The sequence below is a fragment of the Phanerochaete carnosa genome (assembly GCF_000300595.1).
Source record: "Phanerochaete carnosa HHB-10118-sp unplaced genomic scaffold PHACAscaffold_3, whole genome shotgun sequence".
Classification (NCBI taxonomy): domain Eukaryota; kingdom Fungi; phylum Basidiomycota; class Agaricomycetes; order Polyporales; family Phanerochaetaceae; genus Phanerochaete; species Phanerochaete carnosa.
In genome coordinates this window covers 46,596-64,078 of record NW_006767630.1, presented here as the reverse complement: position 1 = coordinate 64,078, position 17,483 = coordinate 46,596, and the positions used below count along the sequence as shown (strand labels likewise).

The 17,483-nt window shown below is 55.5% G+C and overlaps 3 protein-coding genes across 3 annotated transcripts; all 3 read right to left on the bottom strand.

The window, feature by feature from the left end:
* Window positions 1-1,079: 1,079 nt before the first annotated feature.
* On the bottom strand, window positions 1,080-1,378 carry PHACADRAFT_251089 (uncharacterized protein; the record flags this gene model as incomplete). Its single annotated transcript, XM_007392722.1, has 1 exon — window positions 1,080-1,378. Exon 1 carries the CDS (start codon window positions 1,253-1,255, stop codon window positions 1,082-1,084), a length of 174 nt encoding a protein of 57 aa, XP_007392784.1. The 5' UTR covers window positions 1,256-1,378.
* A 3,220-nt stretch (window positions 1,379-4,598) lies between these two features.
* Window positions 4,599-6,123, bottom strand: PHACADRAFT_251088 (uncharacterized protein). Its single transcript, XM_007392721.1, has one exon. The coding sequence runs from the start codon at window positions 5,971-5,973 to the stop codon at window positions 5,137-5,139; it is 837 nt and encodes a 278-aa protein (XP_007392783.1). The 5' UTR covers window positions 5,974-6,123; the 3' UTR covers window positions 4,599-5,136.
* An 854-nt stretch (window positions 6,124-6,977) lies between these two features.
* PHACADRAFT_206348 (uncharacterized protein) lies at window positions 6,978-10,055 on the bottom strand. The gene is made up of 7 exons (XM_007392720.1): window positions 9,232-10,055; window positions 8,476-8,637; window positions 8,225-8,420; window positions 7,930-8,167; window positions 7,589-7,876; window positions 7,473-7,538; window positions 6,978-7,419 (listed from the first exon to the last, which is right to left on the bottom strand). Exons 1-4 carry the CDS (start codon window positions 9,441-9,443, stop codon window positions 8,075-8,077), a joined length of 663 nt encoding a protein of 220 aa, XP_007392782.1. The 5' UTR covers window positions 9,444-10,055; the 3' UTR covers window positions 6,978-7,419; window positions 7,473-7,538; window positions 7,589-7,876; window positions 7,930-8,074.
* Between the last annotated feature and the right edge of the window lie 7,428 nt (window positions 10,056-17,483).

Genomic DNA, 17,483 nt, shown 5'->3' with positions numbered 1-17,483 from the left:
TCAGCACGCTGCTGCAGAACGTCAGCTTGACCTGACGGAAACCCCTGCTTGAACACGTTGGAGGAGGGTGGTATAGCGCGCGTGGCTCACCTTGAGAAAGCTGCTGTTCTGCGGCCGGTGTCGGTGCGCACGCTCCTCGTCATTGCGAACTGTACAATTGTGGACGTGGACGTTGCGCCGGTCCTACCACCGCGAGGTCGCGTTTATGGCTTCAAACACCTTACAGTCGAGGGCGCCGAAAGCCTACAGCGGCGCGGTTGCAACGTTGTGCCGCGAGAGTCAACAGACGTGCGAAGGCTTGCTCGTCGGAGAGCAGCGCACGGGACATACTCATGCGGCCGAAAGTAAATTTAGGACAGCAACAAAGGATAATGGATGGGGAAGTGAAGGTAGAGATGACCGGCAGAAAGGCTGAGGCGAGAACGGTGGCCACAGCTGTGACGATGTCGAGGTTCACAGGTGAGGAAGCATGCGCGCGAAGAGGAGGATTGTCGCGAAATTAATCGGCCGAGTGCTGCCACGAATATCGCGTCCACACCCCACGTCTTTCGCGACCCGAGACACCCGCTAATGCGCGAGCACGCCATCGTGCGGTACTGGAGGCGACGAGTTCCACTGCATGTGTCCGGTGAAGTTGCTGCTTGAGGAGAACGTCTAACAGCGCGGCTGCAAACCTAACGAAGAGGCCCGTGACGAAGGGAGCGTTGATGAGCTCGCTGGTCGATTGTGCGGACGCCTGAGGCGCGAAGGGAACGGAGATAGGGAGCATGCTTGAAGTCCAGCAACTGAGCCAAGCGTTACCCGCGGCTGAGAAGGCGAGGAGACGCATCTGAATGTTACCTAGATCCCTCCAACATTGTACCTTTGTCTCGTTCGTAAGCGTTGCAAAGCATTCTCCCTGAGTTGATGCAAACCCAAAGCCTTGTGATTGGGCCGTGTCTCTAACTCAGACGTTCACACACGCCACGCGTTCATGACTAGGAGAGGGATGTGCCACTCGATATAAATAGTTCAAAGACGATGTACAGAATGTCTGGTGACATGGGAGGTACCGTATTGCGACTGTGACTAGTAGACCTGGTCAGTACAAGCCAGATGGAGTAACATGAATATGCGCACCATGCATCCAATACAACCGTCCGTCGGTGACACGAAAGCAAACTGCCCATCTTTCACCTGAATCTTCCTCATCTAGAGTCCTCGGCGACATGCTACCTGGAGAGGGAATAAACGGCTGGTCTCGTGCTCGCAGCATGAAGTGGATATATGTGCACCAGCGGCGAGCCCGAGGCGTGAAGGGAAGTAAATGCAAATTCGAAGAGGAAGGAATTTGCGTCAAGGTAGAGACACGTGCATGACGGTGATTCTAGGGGCAAGAGAGGGTGTGTAGCAAGCAGGTGGAGGAGAACGCGGGCTGCGAGCTCAACGCGCCGCTGAGGCGCTTCACGTGACCTGCGCCAAGCGCGTTTGAACTTTGGAGTTTGGACTGGGCCGAAACGTTGGATCTGCTTGCCTCTGTCTGCCCATCCTTGTCTTCACACCACGACCGGAGCACGAGCAGCTCCGTTGCCCCGCTGTGCTCATGACTCCGTCTCCTTCCCGCTTCTCGCACGAAACGTTCTGTGCGTGTACTTCCACGACGACATGTCTCGCTTTGCACGCGTTTGCACCATGGACGGCGCACCTCTGGCCCTGCTACAACTCTCAGACGGCCCGCGCAACGCTAATCGCGTGCTGCCATAATCAGCGCTTAGCTTACGATCGATTAAAGGATGCTCTTCGGCAGAGTTGGAGATCCGAAGACGTTCCCTTCTTCTGGCTGAACGCCAGCCATCGCGGTGCGCAAACTTTGAGTTACCTAGCGACTGCTATACTCATCTTAAACCTGGACTGCACCATTCGGAATGCCTCAGGCATCCATCTCGCTTAACGCAGTCTACGTCGTTGTCTCAGAGGCCGTCGGCGACTGCAGTAACGATTTGTTCGTCGGCTCTCGGGCACTGATTCAGCTGCATATATACAATGTAAGCTGCAATTTTCTTTACTAAATCCCCACATGCTGACAAACGTATCTGTATGCCACCTAGGTTTTACTGCGCCATACCACACCGAAGTCCAGCTAGTCTTGACGACGTAGACGGAGATCAGGCATGTTGCCCTAAAAGCCCTAGCAGAAGGGCCATGCATCTGACCGACCATGGAGCGTGTCTACAGGTGCGTCTCTGTGTCCAACAAGGTTTATGTAACGGCAGCTCATCTTTGTTCGCGCAGGTCACACAACTCACGGTATTTGAACCAGTCCATACTGCACGTCACGCTCGGCGTCCTCGCGCTTGCACGGCTATCGACCCGGCATCGAGTTCATCGCCGGCTCACGCCATCTACGCCCCGTACCCGATCACGAAATACGACTTCACTCGCGCCGAACTGCATTTTCGCGCGCTGACGTAGGTCAAGCTTGAGATCGGCCAGACACGTATGTTGGAGGAGTTGGTCAGCTATGCGGGGATGGTTCCGAGTGCGATGTGAGCGGGAAATTGGATCTTCAGTTAGCGACGCCTATGCCATCTGTGTCCCGTCCTAGCTGATTGGGCGTGCGACGGACTTGCAAGTCGGCACGTGTGGATGTACGCCCTCTCGTCCTTACATATCGCGCCGTTCCTAACGAGCGTGAATATTCTAGCTAGAAACTTACGCTCGCAGGCTAACAAGCTCTTCACGAAGCTGGCCGTATTGGCCATATCTGTCACTGTTGATATCGGCGCTTCCAGATGGCCAACACTCCGCCGTGAGTTCCACTTCGCTTGACGATCCCGACCGCCTCCCACCTGATCTACCCTAGGATTGCCTCCAAATCACTCACGCGACCGCTCCTCCAGCCACAAAGTAGCCAGATGGACCCTGTGCGCCTGAAATTTGTGGCGCTGCCTTTGCGCAAGCATTTCGCCGCTTGGCCACCGATCTAGCACCGAGAACGTCGCAAGCCTACGTCTTCTACGCCTCGTAACCGGCGACGAAGCACAGCTTCACTCGCACCGAAACGCACTTTCGTGCGCTGACGTAGGTCAAACTCGTGGACGTCCAGACACGTATTTGAGAAGCTGATCAGCTATGTAGGGCCGATGCAGAGCGCCACGTAGACGGACAAGCAGGTCACGAGTTCGTGCTGCGTGCGTAGTCTGCCCCCCCCCCCCCCCCCCCCACTCCGGTTTGCCCGGTCCGTGGTGGACATTCAAGTTAGAATCCGTGGGTGTATGCCTTATATGTCTCCGCACCTTGCTCGCGGCTTATTCTCTATGCTCCAGTTTGCGCTAAGTGCATGCTCCTGCACAAACGAAATGGCATCCTGTCGATAATCCTACAGGTGTCGAGGTGGCGCCAAGCAACCTTTCAGAGATCTTCGACCGGTGGCGGACAGGCTTTATTCCATGTATTACCTTCGAATATCACTGTATAGCCCGCTAATTGAATAATTTATTATCTTACTCAGGAGTCTTGGGCATATACTCCCCGAGCCTCGCGTTCGCGCACTCATTATTGCACGTATGAATAACAACTCTACCATCATAATTTACTGCTATATGCTCTGGTGGAGTATACATGTACAACGCGAGTCCGGACTGTCAACCCCAGGACCTCCGCCGTCCCGCTTCTACCCGCGCTGCCTCTGGTCTCGTCAGCTCATCCATCGACCTTGCTTCCCCTACCCTTCTCATCGCATGACGCCGCGGCTTGTGCTTAGTGGCAGACAACGAAGACCGCGAGCTCGGACAATCGGGCGAGCTTCGGATTGCTGGCACTGGAGGAGCGTCGTGTGACGTCGTGCAATGCGGTTCGGCGTGGGCGAGCCCTTGGGGCGGGCCGGATGAAATGACCGGTTCGGATGGCGGCGATGGCTGTGGTCCAGACGATGACGATGGCCGCGGTTCGGCCGGCTGTTCCTTGCCGTGCGCGTCCGCGGCGGAGGCGGGCCTGACGCCCTTCGAAAGCAGATCGCACTCGACATAACAGTAGCCTTCGTCCTGCCGGCTCTTGGCGTGCCCGATCCAGGGGCAGCCGTCGACCTCACATGTGGACCCGTACGTGTTGTGTGACGTCTCGAGCGCGTCGTGCAGATCATCCCGGATCGGATCCTCGTCGCCGCGGAGCTTGTCCAGCTTGTACGCCTTCTCAAGTGCATGCAGGAGTCGCCTGAACAGTGCGCCATATCGCTCCGTCAGCGTCGCTCTCGTCCGATACAGTTTCCGGATCCACTCCCGATGGTTAGCTCGGACGTCAACGGCGTTGCCGCCCTGCGAGATGCCTGCCGCGGTATCAGCCGGTGCGGCGGACTCAACAGACAAGACGTCCGCCACCCTGATCATCCTCCCCAGTACGTCGACCACAACCTCTCGAGACGCCACTTCCATGTCACAGCGAAAGAGCCACACCGTTGCTGTGGTGATGAACATCTCGAGGCGGTCCTGGTAGGCATGTGTGAACTCGGATGGGATGTAGTTCGCCAGGAGCAGCTCGCAGTCAGCGGCTGTGGTGTACCCCTGCTCAAGCACTGGAGAAACACGCCTGACATGTTAGCAAATGTTCCCTCTTCTAGGCTATGTGTGCGCTTACCCAGGTGTCTGTCAGCTACAGATAGCATGACCCTGTAGTCCCGCTGAGCATAAATGTACGCCCTACGCAGCAGCGCAGAGATATTGCACTGCTTGGATTGATTAAGGACGAACTGCAGAAGGAGCCGCCGCTCTTCAAAACCGGGTCCTGAATCGGCCGCACGAAGGAGGAAATCCAGGGTACGCTCGTGTAGACCCTGCTCCTCGTCATGGCATTGCTCGATGTACATGACGACGTGAGAGTTCTGGGATGACTTTGCTACCCAGGACAATGCTCGCAGGAGCAGGGCAGTCTCCTTGACCTTGCCGAACAACTCGTCTTTTCGCTCCGAGCCATCTGAAGTCTCGGCCAAAAGGGTTTGCTGTGCCGCGGCGCGCATAGTTTCATCGTTGAGCTGTCGGGATCCGAAGCGCGGCAGCATGGATCTGCAGCTGCTGAGGTCGACGTCGCGCCAGCTGAGCGGTAGTTGCTTCCACTTGACCCGCTCTTGCGGCCCCAAGGAATCATCGCCGCTACCGACCAAGACTATTGAAATGAAATCGCGGTATATTTCAGTATACAACCCACAGCGCAGGTCCACACTGCATTCTGACGGAGAGCATAAGGCTGCAGATGGCATGCTAGACACTTGCATGGCTTACCGCGAATGAACTGCCGCCATCGACGATGCTGCAGAGCAGCATATGCTCTGCCCCATCTCACACAGAATGGCACCAAATGCAGCGTGAGCTTGCAAGCCGCCATGACAGCCCATGCCGTCGGTGACTTGTACGGGCACCGGCGAGAGAACACGGGAAGGATGGTGGACACGGCGATAACGAGCAGGAACATCGCCGTGAATGCTGTCAAACAGATTGCCACAACATCGTCCAGGGTCCACAGCAGGATGACCATGCCGATGAGGAACAGGATCATCGCGACCTCGAGTAGTGCTGGCACCGTCGAGACGATCGCCGAGACATTCCACGCATCCCACGCCTCCAGCCGGAATTGCCGCACCATGATATTTTCTCGCGGAGTTGCCAGGGGCGAGTTCCACTGCATGTACTCGCGCACCCACTGCTTGACCAGGATTCCCAGCAGGGCGGCGGCGATACTGAGGACGAGGCTGATGAAGAACAGAGTGTTGATCCACCGTGCCGGGGTCGACGGCCGGAATGGTGGCAGATCAGCGAGAGACATAAGCTGAGGGGGAGAGAACGAGGACCCGGTGAGGACGGCAGAGAAGCCTTGGACGAGTATTTGGTTATTGGTGGTAATGAGCTGGTTCGTCAGGTCAGCGCTCGATGGCTGCAGCATTGTATAGGTCGAGACGACGAATGCGGTGAGGATGGCAGAGAATAGACCAGCCTTGACGGGCATCAGGTTGCTCGAGCATGAAAACGCAGATGAGGGACATACGAAGACAAGCAGAGTGTCGACATCTTCAGAATATCCGTTCATCTTCCCATCATCGTCCTTCGCCACAGTCGCCTCTATTCCTGCCCACCCGGAGAGACCTGATGTGTCCTGGCGCAGAGAGTCGCGACGATGAGCCGTCGATACAGGACTTGGCTTAGGTCTGGTATGCGTACCTTGGCATCCGGAACCCCAGCTGCCCGATTCTTGCCTCGTGAAGTGTTCATGTGGGTGTATAGTGCACTCTGCAAAGATGACAGCGATGACTGGTGGACAGAAAGGGTGAAAGAGAGATGGTAGCGGGTCAACAGGAAGGGTGTTGGACTGGGGATGGGGCGAGGGAGGGAGGCCTGGTCTGGGAGTGCCTTGTAACCGCCTCGTGTTGACGTTGGCTGTTGAGAGCCAGAATGGACCCAGGAGCCCGCCGGGCCAACGCTGCGTGGTATCCGTCATACCCTCGATGCCCTCTCAGGTATCTGCCGTTCCCTCTGCAACCCCCGAACCATTGCTGGAGAATGGAGACTAGATATGTCACTGCGAACGAGAGAGCGACGCTCGCTTGAGAAACTCGCATTATCGCGATCTGGGCCGCGGGCGGACGGGCCTGCGGTGCTTGTCTGCCGCGCCTTCATCGTTCTCACCAGCCCTAGCCCTGCATTTGAGCTGTCAAAAGACAACAGCCTTCGCTGAGCGCTGATCACCGGTGCATGAAATGAGATGGCAATCGGATATCAGGGCGGCTGGATGGTCGACACCATCGCCTCGTGTAGACACAGCATGCATGCAGAACGTCGGGTCCGAGGCTGTCCGAGACGGCAACTTCGATTCGTTGGGCACTGCCGGGCCGAGGCAGTATCTACAGTCATGCGAGGAAAAGTCTAAGCGAAAATATGGTGTCATTATCCAACCTATGCGAGTGCTCTACAAGCAGACGTCGTGTGGACAAGCTTGTGTAGCATGGACATGAAAAAAAAAAAAAAGCAGAAGCGGCTGCAGAGTCCCATGTGCGCTTCTCACGTCTTGAGGAGCATCTAGCGTACGAGCGCGTTGCCGCACGGCGACGGAAGTAGCAAGTTGCACCGCATGTACGTGACGTACTGCTGGGCGAAGATGCCGAAAAGTGTAGCTGAAAGCTCATGAAGGAGACCACGTTGTCTGGGGCACAAAGGGCGGCATGGACGAGAAGGCGCGGCTTGTGATGTCCATCGCCAGAGGACCAGAGGCTCTGCACTGTGGAGCTAGACGTTCAGTGCCAGAAACTGGTTCGCGGGCGCGAGCAATCATCGGCATGGGCAACTTGTCAATCCGGAATAGCTGATATGTCTGCCTGACGAAGCCGTTGAGGGTCAAGGAGGAGAGACCTACTTGGATTCGCGGGACTCAATGAGCGGCAAGAGCAGAACAATCTTACTGGGATACGCACAAATAAATAGCGTGCCAACATCCTCTGCGCAATCACGCACCCTTTGGCCGCTATGCGCGAGCAGGCAGTCTTTAATGTCGGCCTGGCCAGTGAGATCTGCAGACCCCTGGCGGTTTCGTGAGCAGACGCTTGGTAGATGAACAGAGGACGACGGGCCTTTGGTCCGCTACTACTTGAGCTCCCCACTGGGTAAGCTCGGGACCGGGCTTCGAGAGCGGATATCATTCGGGATGTTGCGACGCAAAGTCGCCACAGGTGCCGTGACCGATCCAGGGACAGCCACGAGCCTCGCGTATGGTAGGTTTTGCGTGATAGCTTTTCCCGAGTGACATCATGTTTGCTGCAGGGCCCATTCGTTGGTATGTCCGAAGTCGAACGGGAGGTAATTAGCCAGGACCCATGAACAACTCGCAGCTGGGCTCCTTACGCTGGGTTGCTCGAGTGCTAAGTACACGGTACATAAGCAGACATTGCTAACACGCAAAGAGTACACTTACATAGACGCCTCACTGTCAAGAATTTGATCCTGTATTGACACAAAACGTACGTGTACACCTTGGTTAACAACCGGGAGGACGCAGGATGCTTGATACGATTCAGGACGAGTTGAGAGAGGAATAGCTGTCACATTTCTACGCCTGGTCAGGTGAAAATCAGCGCGGACATGTTGAGCACCTCCTGCTCCATCTTGAACAGGCCCCTCGGGTTCGCCTGCGTCTTCGGCGGGATTCTCATCTGCACAGCCAGGCGCGTCAGAACCGCATACCCAGATGAGAGTGAACGACAACTGACCAGACAGTCTACGCTCCACCACACAATTATCAGGCTTATGACGCTACCAACGATGTCGACGCGCGCGCCTGGGATGTCGTCAATAGCGTACGAGTAGTCCTTGATGAGGCTTTCAGCGGTGCGTCTGTAGGTTTGCGCGCACTCCCTGCCCCCTGATAACATCGCGTGTGCGGCCCACCTCCAGTTCCACGCAGGCCTGACGGCGCACCGTCATCAGCCTCCGACTCCGGCTTCGAACATGAAAAACTCACCTATCCCTCTCGTCAAACATCGAGGAGAGCCTGCTGCTCTCCATGAGGAGCTTCATGCCCTTTGCACATGTCGTTGCAAACGTTTTAGGGCCCGCGAGGACGAGCACGAGGCTTTCGATCACATCGACGACCTTCAGAACCAGTGCCGTCCACGCTCGAATACTAGCTCAAGATCCTGAGCCCATTCAGGCTGTCTTTCGCGACGACCTGCGTGTAGAACGGGAAAGATGGCTGGACTTTGTTGCCGGGCAAGTGCTGCGGGAGGTGGAGCACGCGCGGCTTGGGCAGCGTGGCGGCAAACGCACGCCGCTGTAGAGCGCTTGCTCGAAATGGTGGAGGAAAGTGGCGAAGCACGTATGGTTGAGGGCAGAAGAGGCCGCCGCCCTGAAGCTAGAGCTGGTGCGTCCGCTGCCTGTCCTCGCAATCCTCGCAGTCGCCGATGCTCTGCTGGTCCTCGCGCCCGCAGCCTCGAATATCTTCCAGCGCATAGTGTCAGCGATCCGTAGCAGCATATTCACGACGCCGTGTCGCGAGGGCTATTCGGAAAGCGTAGAAGGCAGAGACATTCATTCCGTGTCCGTCTTCGCTCCAGATTGAGGCGTTGGATCGGTCCAGGGTGACGTTCCGTCATGCGTGGTCGTAGGGTCTTGGACAAACGGCTAAGTACAATATTAGCAGTCGTCTCGTGAACGCAACCCCGGATGATACGAACGAATGGTCTTTAATCAAAACATAACCACGTTCGCACGGGCCCACGCAAGCTCGGGGGTTCTGATTCTGAAACCGGACGCAGGGTGGGAGTGAACATGCAGGACTGCCTTGAGGGTGCACGGGCACCACTGTTTCGCACTGAACGTGTCCGTATCTGCGGTGCGCGCGTAGAAGACGACGACGAGCAGCTTCAGACGATGCTGCTGCTGGAACGAGGGCATGCTGTCCATGACTCGCCATTCATCGACGAGCACCATGGGGCACTCGAGTTCGAAGTGCGGGCGGGCGGGCCCACGAAGGTCGAGGAGGGCGGCGACGGAAAGCGATGGATAGAACGGCGAAGGCAGAGGCGACGGCTGCGATCGCGATGACGACGATGTCGTCGAGGGTTCACAGGAGAACGACCGTGCCCGCGAGGAAAAAAGGTCGTGATTTCGAGAGACGCATCGATTGTCGCCTCCCGTTCTGCACTACCCACAGTTCGAAGCGTAACTGGTGCGCAGGCACGTTCTTGCGTGATGCTGCAGGCAACAAGCCTCGGCGCGTGTACCCACGGAGCCGCTGCTTGGCGAGAACAATTAATAGCGAAGAGGTGGAGCTAAGGACGAGGCCCACGAATATCACGCTGATCTACTGTGTGGATACCTGGGGCACGAAGTGCAGTGCGCGCAGAATATCGCGGATCGTGGTGTTCCCTGCCGGGGGTATACAAGACCAGTGCCGTGAAGATGAAGGTCCTGGTTCGGGGGCTAATTCGTAGATACGAGCAATTGGTTGGTCGCGTCTGATTTATCTTATTGCAGGAGCTGGTGCATCTACACGACGATGGCGGTGGGGATCGCAGGAAGTAGAATTGCCTAAAATTGCAGAATTAAATGAGCGTCAATAGCAGAACAACCTCGCCAACACACGTACAACGAAAAGCGGTGTTTCGACGTCCTCCAAATAGCCCGGCGTTCGCCATCGCGCCGCGAATAATTGGTCTTCAATTCCAGCTTGATTGGCGAAGCCTGCACTCTAGCAGCTCATGAGCAAGTGCTTAGCAAATAAACAGGGGGCGACGGACCTTCGATTCATTGTAGCTTGAGCTCTTCGCCGAGGAACATTACTCCGTAGTTGTAGGTTGATCGTAAACGATTTGACCGGGAAGGAGGTCGCGGTAGATGCCGCATCGGGCCAGCTTGCAGGGGTTCAAAGAGAAGCGGCAACGCGTGAGATATGTCTTGCGATAGCTTGAGGAACTCGTATGGCGGTTTTCTGCAACCTTCTGTTAGAACATTACGTGGACGGAGCAGATGCGGTACGCAAAACTCACCTAACGAATGCCTGTTCAAAGTCTGCGCCGCAGCGGCCAGGTTTGTGATGCATGCAACTTATAGTTGAAGGCGGGAAGCAGATGGCCAAGTATCGGGCGACGAATTATTGACTATAGACTGAATGCATAGTCCGCCAGCAGGCATGTTCAACCAAAGCTGGGGCAAGGAACAAGGACGCACTCACCAAGCACCCAGCTTAGCAAATCCCTAACAACACGCTCCGTACCGAACCGTGGGGAGGTGTCCATATGCCCTAGGAACCAGCTGTATGTGATATTGTGACTCCTAGGGTATGAGAGGGAGACCAAGGAGCAGGTGTACGACGGGCGCAGAGGAAGAATAGAGACGCGAAGACGCGACCTAGGGAGAACGTCCAGGAGTTGGGAATTCTGTGCCGTCTAGGGCGTCTACGCTGTCCGCTCTGTCCATGCCGCCCATGTAAGCGCTCCGTCACATGTCACAAGCCTCAGACCTGGGATGGTGATCAAGCACACTGTACGGCCATGCCTCACACTGCGCACAACAAGAGAGACCTAGGATACACGAGGTTATTATCCTGTAGTTAGAGTGTCTTAATGGGCCGACAGGCGTAGCATGGAGTCACTGGCTCCCTTTCTGCAGTAAACTAAGTGCTCTGCTTTTGATACTCATTTATGGGATCAGAAGTAAGCACTAAAATTAAAATTAAAATTGCAATATACCAGAAGCATATATATGCTGTATTTGAAGTGTTTATTATCACATATCGCGACACGGCTAGACATTGTGTAATCAGACAAGTGCTCGTCCTATATGGGCAAAATAGGCGCCTAAGTTGGAGTCCAGCGTTTTCCGCACCGCAGAGCGGTGTCTTGAGAATAAAATAAATTAGAGAGATGGTATAGACAGCATAGAGCCTACGAGAGAACATGGATGCTATAGACTGTTGTGGTATCTGAGGCGCCGGATGCGCATCAGCCGCGCCGGGAGGGATACCGACATGACGCGCTTAGGCCGTCATGCCCAATATGGATCTGTCATGCCCGTTTTAGAGATGACCCGCGCAGAGCACTCTCGGCTCTGCGCCCTCATTATGCTTCCTCTTAGTCTCAGCTTCCTAAGGTACATTTTATTGGTCTGACCAGATTAGGAAGTAGATAACCTATATAAGAACATGTAGTATTATTCTTGGAATTTATCCTTGATTACTCGTGAATCCCCCGCCTGCGCGAAGTCTTTCACAACAGGTTATGAGTCCTGCGCTCTAATCATTGGTCACCGACATCACCTGCAGGGTCAACGCGACCCTTTCCCACTGTTGATCAAACCTTAATCGACCCTGTGATGCCACGTCCAGAACGAACTCTATCTAGGCGCCGCCGTAGACTGTTGTTCTCGAGAGTATGGACGGTTCCCCAAAGATCGAAGCTCTGAAGGGCACGGAGAACTACTTTTCCTGGAACATTCAAATCCAAGACGTTCTCACACTCGCTTCGCTGTTAGAATATCCCAAGGGTACGAAGACCCTACCTGCTGATGCGGCTCTGGCAGCCAATTGGCAGACGAAAGACTGGAAGGCATTAAGCGCCATCTGCCTCTGGTGCGCCCCCGCCGTCGTCGTTCACATCGCCAACTGTACCACCTCGAAGGACGCGTGGGAAACACTCACGAATACGTTCGCCAACTCCGGTATGATGTCGAGGGTCACGGTGATGAGGAGACTGCAGAAGATGCAGATAGGGGAGGAGGCAAATATGGAATCAGAGATTTGCCAAATGAAGCAATACAGGTCCCAGAATAGTCAGATGGGAGGCACGATGAGTGATCTGGAATTCGCTCAGAATATTCTAGCCGCACTTCCCCAGTCCTGGGACCCCCTCGTTAACTCCACCCCTATCACAGCTACCACAGCTGAGGTCACGGGATGTATTCTATCTGAAGAAGCCCGTCGCGCCGAGCATGCGGCATCAGCTACAACCTCTACAGCCCTTATCGTGAAGGGCACCACCAAGCCGAAGCGGAAATCAAAGTTCCGGAAGGGCGTCATGTGTCACAACTGTCAGAAAGAAGGACACATCAAGGCTGAATGCCGATCAGCCAAGACCCAGACTTCCGGTAACAACGGCCAGTCTAGCACATCAAACGCGCATGTGGTCGAACTCACGGACAAATCCGACTCGTACACCTTCGCATCGCATGAAAGTACACCCGCTTTTGTCGCCAAAGGCGAGACCCGGCTCGGAGACACCGCCGCCGAGCATCATATCGTACGTGATCGCACAGCGTTCGTGACTTACGTCGTGACACCAGGCAGCACCATCACAGATGTTGGCGGCGCTTGTGCCGCATCGGGCCGTGGTGATGTGCGCGTATTGTTCGCCACCAAGGCCGGGACCGTGCCTGTTACTTTGAAGGACGTCCTGCACGCACTGTCTATGCACTATAATTTGTTGTCACTGGGTCGCATGACCAGCGCCAGCATCAAATTTATTGGTGAAGGGGACGGGCTGTCTCTAGTCGACGGTACCCGAATCATCGGTACCGGGCAGAAGGTCAGTGATCAGCTGTATCATATGGATTTGAGAATCCGCTGCCTGGCACCGTCCCCCACGACCTCTGTGTCACGAGCACTCGCAGTGTGCACCACTCGTACTTGGTACGAGTGGCATTGCGCACTGGGTCACATTAACCGAGGCCAGCTGCAAGAGATGCAGAGACTGGGCCTGGTTGATGGGATGACGGTTGACACCGCATCAGACCCTGAATTCGAATGCGAGACATGCATTCAGGCGAAGCACGCGCGCGCTCCGTTCCCCGAAATTGCCACTACCTGCATTCATCAGCTTGGCGATCTAATCTTCTCTGATATCTGGGGCCCTGCGCAGATTGCATCACTGCAGGGCAACCTTTATCTTATCAGTTTCACTGATGCTGCCTCCCGGTATGTGATGATCGCATTCATGAAAACACGCAACGCCGCCCTTGATCGTTTCAAGAAATTCGAGCAACTTCTTGAAACACAGCGCTCCCGGTGCATCAAAACCATACACGTGGACAATGCCAAGGAGTACACGGAAGGCCAATTCAAGGCCTACCTCAAATCTCGCGGCATCATCTGTTGCACCACGGCACCCTACTCGCCTCCGCAGAACGGCGTTGCTGAACGTCTGAACTGCACGCTTGCTGAACACACACGCGCGATGCTTATCGCGCACGAATCCTCTAAGTTCTTGTGGCAGGAGGCTTTCGCTTACGCCTGTTATCTTAAGAACCGGTTCCCGACCTGATCACTCCGAGGTGTGACGCCATACGAGCTATTTTGGGACAAGCGTCCCGACCTCCAGAATGCTCAGGAGTTTGGTATACCCTGCTGGGTGCTCGTCCTGGACAACAGACGCACTGGGAAACTTGACGCCAAGTCTGAGAAATACCACTTCACTGGAATCAGTGATAATAGTGCAGGTTGGCGCTATTATGCTCCAGGTATGCGTCAGATTTTGGTCTCGCGCAATGTAATCTTTCAGTGGCAGCGCGCGGCACCTATTCCCCTCGTTGACGGAAGCTCCGCGCTTGAGGGAGAGAGTTCTACTGGTACGCCTACATCAGTTACTACCAAGCCCAAAGCTCCTGCCATCACCAAAACGTCACCGCAGACCCAGACACCTGCGAAATCACTCCAGGAACCAGCCTCTGTGCCGGCGCCCGTCCGCGCATCAACCCGTGCCACAAAGCGCATCGATTACCGGCAACTTCACGAGACCGGTAAACAAGTCCCCGCTGATCCGTCTCCTACCGCCCAGGCACACATGGCCTTCGCCGCTGCCAATTTCGACAATCTGCGGAATATCGAGGAGGTGCGGCAGTGGGAGGACTGGCCACAATGGGATGCGGCCATGGATGCGGAGATGACACAGCTCAAGGCCCGAGGGTCTTGGAAGCTGGGGGACTTGCCAGAGGGACGAAAGGTGGTCGGATGCCGCTGGGTGTACGCGATCAAGCGCGACACTGACAGCTCGATCATCAAATACAAGGCGCGTCTTGTCGCGCAAGGCTACTCACAAATCCCCGGACAGGATTATTTCGCGACCTACACACCAGTCGTGCGACTTGAGTCTTACCGCGTTTGCACCGCTATCGCCACCGTCTCTGATCTGGACGACGACACCATAGACTACGAAGGCGCCTACCTCAACGGCACACTCGAGGAACCCATCTACATGCGCCAAGCGCCCGGCTACGATGACAGCTCCGGGCGCATCTATATCATGATCAAAGCGATTTATGGCCTGAAACAGGCCGGCCGCGTCTGGAATGATTTGCTAAATCATGTCCTGGTCGCCCTCCTGGGCTTCACGCGTTCAACTGCAGACCCGTGTGTATACTACAAACCTGCCACGTCGCTAACAATGGCATTACTCCATGTAGACGACACCACACTGTACGGAAAGCGCAAGGCACTCAACGATCTCAAAGCCGAGATCGCCAAGCATTTTACTATCACCTCCTCGGGAGGTCTCAGAACTTTCATCGGTCTTCAGATTGATCGCAATCGCGCTGCCCGCACTTTCACCCTCCATCAGACACGCTATGTCCAGACCATCCTCGAACGTTTTGGGATGCAGGACTCCAATCCCGTCGCTACACCGCTTGACCCGAATGTCAAGCTCGCGCCGCTCTCTGACGGCGAGGCGCCTGTTGATGCGCCCTATGCTGCCGCCATCGGCTCCCTTATGTACGCCGCTGTTGGCATCCGTCCGGACATCGCATTCTCCATCCAGACGCTATCTCAATTCACCACGCGCCCCTCTCCCACGCATTGGACAGCCGTCAAGCATGTCCTCCGCTATCTCAAGGGCACCGCCGCCCTCGGTCTCACTTATGGTCCTGACATCAAGGGTTTGATCGGGTACTCAGACGCCGATTGGGCCCAGTCCCTCGCTGACCACCGCTCCGTCTCCGGCTATGCTTTCCAGCTCGCCGGCGGCATCGTCAGCTGGAGCTTGAAGAAGCAGACCACCGTCGCCCTTTCCACGATGGAAGCCGAATACATCGCTCTTGCGCATGCCACCAAGGAAGCTGTCTGGCTCCGCCGCCTTCTCGACGAGCTCGGCACTTCCTTGGACTCTCCCACGACTGTTCATACGGACAATCAATCCGCTATCGCATACGCACACGACCACCAATTCCACGCCCGCTCAAAACACATCGACATCTGGCATCATTTCCTCCGCGATCTCATCGACGCCGGTACTATCTCCGTCATTCACTGCGCCTCCGAAAACAACGCCGCCGACATGTTTACCAAGGCGCTCGCTCGCCCTACTCACACCTGGCAGCTCTCCCTCGCGAACATGACTGCTCGTTGAGGGGGAGTGTTGTGGTATCTGAGGCGCCGGATGCGCATCAGCCGCGCCGGGAGGGATACCGACATGACGCGCTTAGGCCGTCATGCCCAATATGGATCTGTCATGCCCGTTTTAGAGATGACCCGCGCAGAGCACTCTCAGCTCTGCACCCTCGTTATGCTTCCTCTTAGTCTCAGCTTCCTAAGGTACATTTTATTGGTCTGACCAGATTAGGAAGTAGATAACCTATATAAGAACATGTAGTATTATTCTTGGAATTTATCCTTGATTACTCGTGAATCCCCCGCCTGCGCGAAGTCTTTCACAACATAGACAGCAGAGACAGAGTGAGCAAGACGCATGAGCGAAGCGGGACTCTGCTTGTGACACTCTGTCACGAGATGTAACACACCAGTCCGACGCGCGCGTTACAAAACATCACGTCTGACCTAACACGGAAGGTGCAGAGAGCGCCGACAACATAGATGGCACAGAAACCCCAACCCCGGGACCCTCTGGACCAAGGCGCTTATAAGACATCGCTTACCAGCTTTCTGCGTCTTGCTCGCTTGGAGTCTTGGGCTTTTTCTTCCAATCACAGCCTTTTAGTCTTTCACACAGCTTCGATCCCGGACATTGGCCTCGCGGTACCACATCGCACTCTGCCTTGTACCATACGCGCCATATAATTAGCCCGCGGCGCTCCCGAGTCTCGACGGCCTAGGCCTGCTCATCCCGCCTCCGGGAAGATGGAAATTCGGAGGCCACTCCTCCCCTTCGCTGGGCATTGGCCGTAGCCCCCCACATGCGACTACAAGAGCCTGGCCATGGTTCGCAAACCCTCTCGTCACTCGACCGCTACGATTCTCATGATAGCTACAGCCCGCGCCGTCCCGTACAAGATGCTCCCAGCTCTCATAACACACACCACGACTGGGACACAAGCAGTATTGCCATTCCGCTGTGCTTCGTGTGCATTGCCACCATAGACGGTCCCCCTCTATCCTTGCAATAACACTTAGACGGCCTACGCAATGCTACTCATGCGCTGCAATAACCAGCTTGTGCTCAATCCGCTCGTTCTTTGGCGCAGACGGTGATTCCACGACGGTCCCTTCCCCTACTAGCTGGAGAGCAAACATCGTCAGCAGGGCACGTTCATGAAAGTTTGAGGTTGGTGCGCACACCTTTGGTCGCATGGCTCCTGCCATATTCACCTCAAAGCCAGATTGCGCCATTCCAAATGCCTCAGATGCGCACCTTACTCAACGTGGCCCGTACCATTGTTCCAACGTCTGCATCAACGACTTGTTCGTCGGCTCCCAGGCACTGACCCGGCAGCATGTATATGACGTGAGCTGCAATTTTTATTCTTATTTTCAATCCCGTGTCCGCTTCCTGACGAACAGATCTCTGTGTTATCTAGATCCTGGCATTCCTTAATCTAACTACAATTCAGCTGCTGTAGGTGATGTTGTTCGAGATCAGGCACGAAGCCCTGAAGGCCTTAGCAGAAGAGTCTGTGTCTGATCGAACAAGAAGCGTATATGCAGGTACGTTTTGATATGTAGCGAAATTTACGTAGCGACAGCTCATATTCCTTCGCGCAGAACTAATCCATGCTACACGCCACGTCCGAAGTCCTCGCACGGGTACT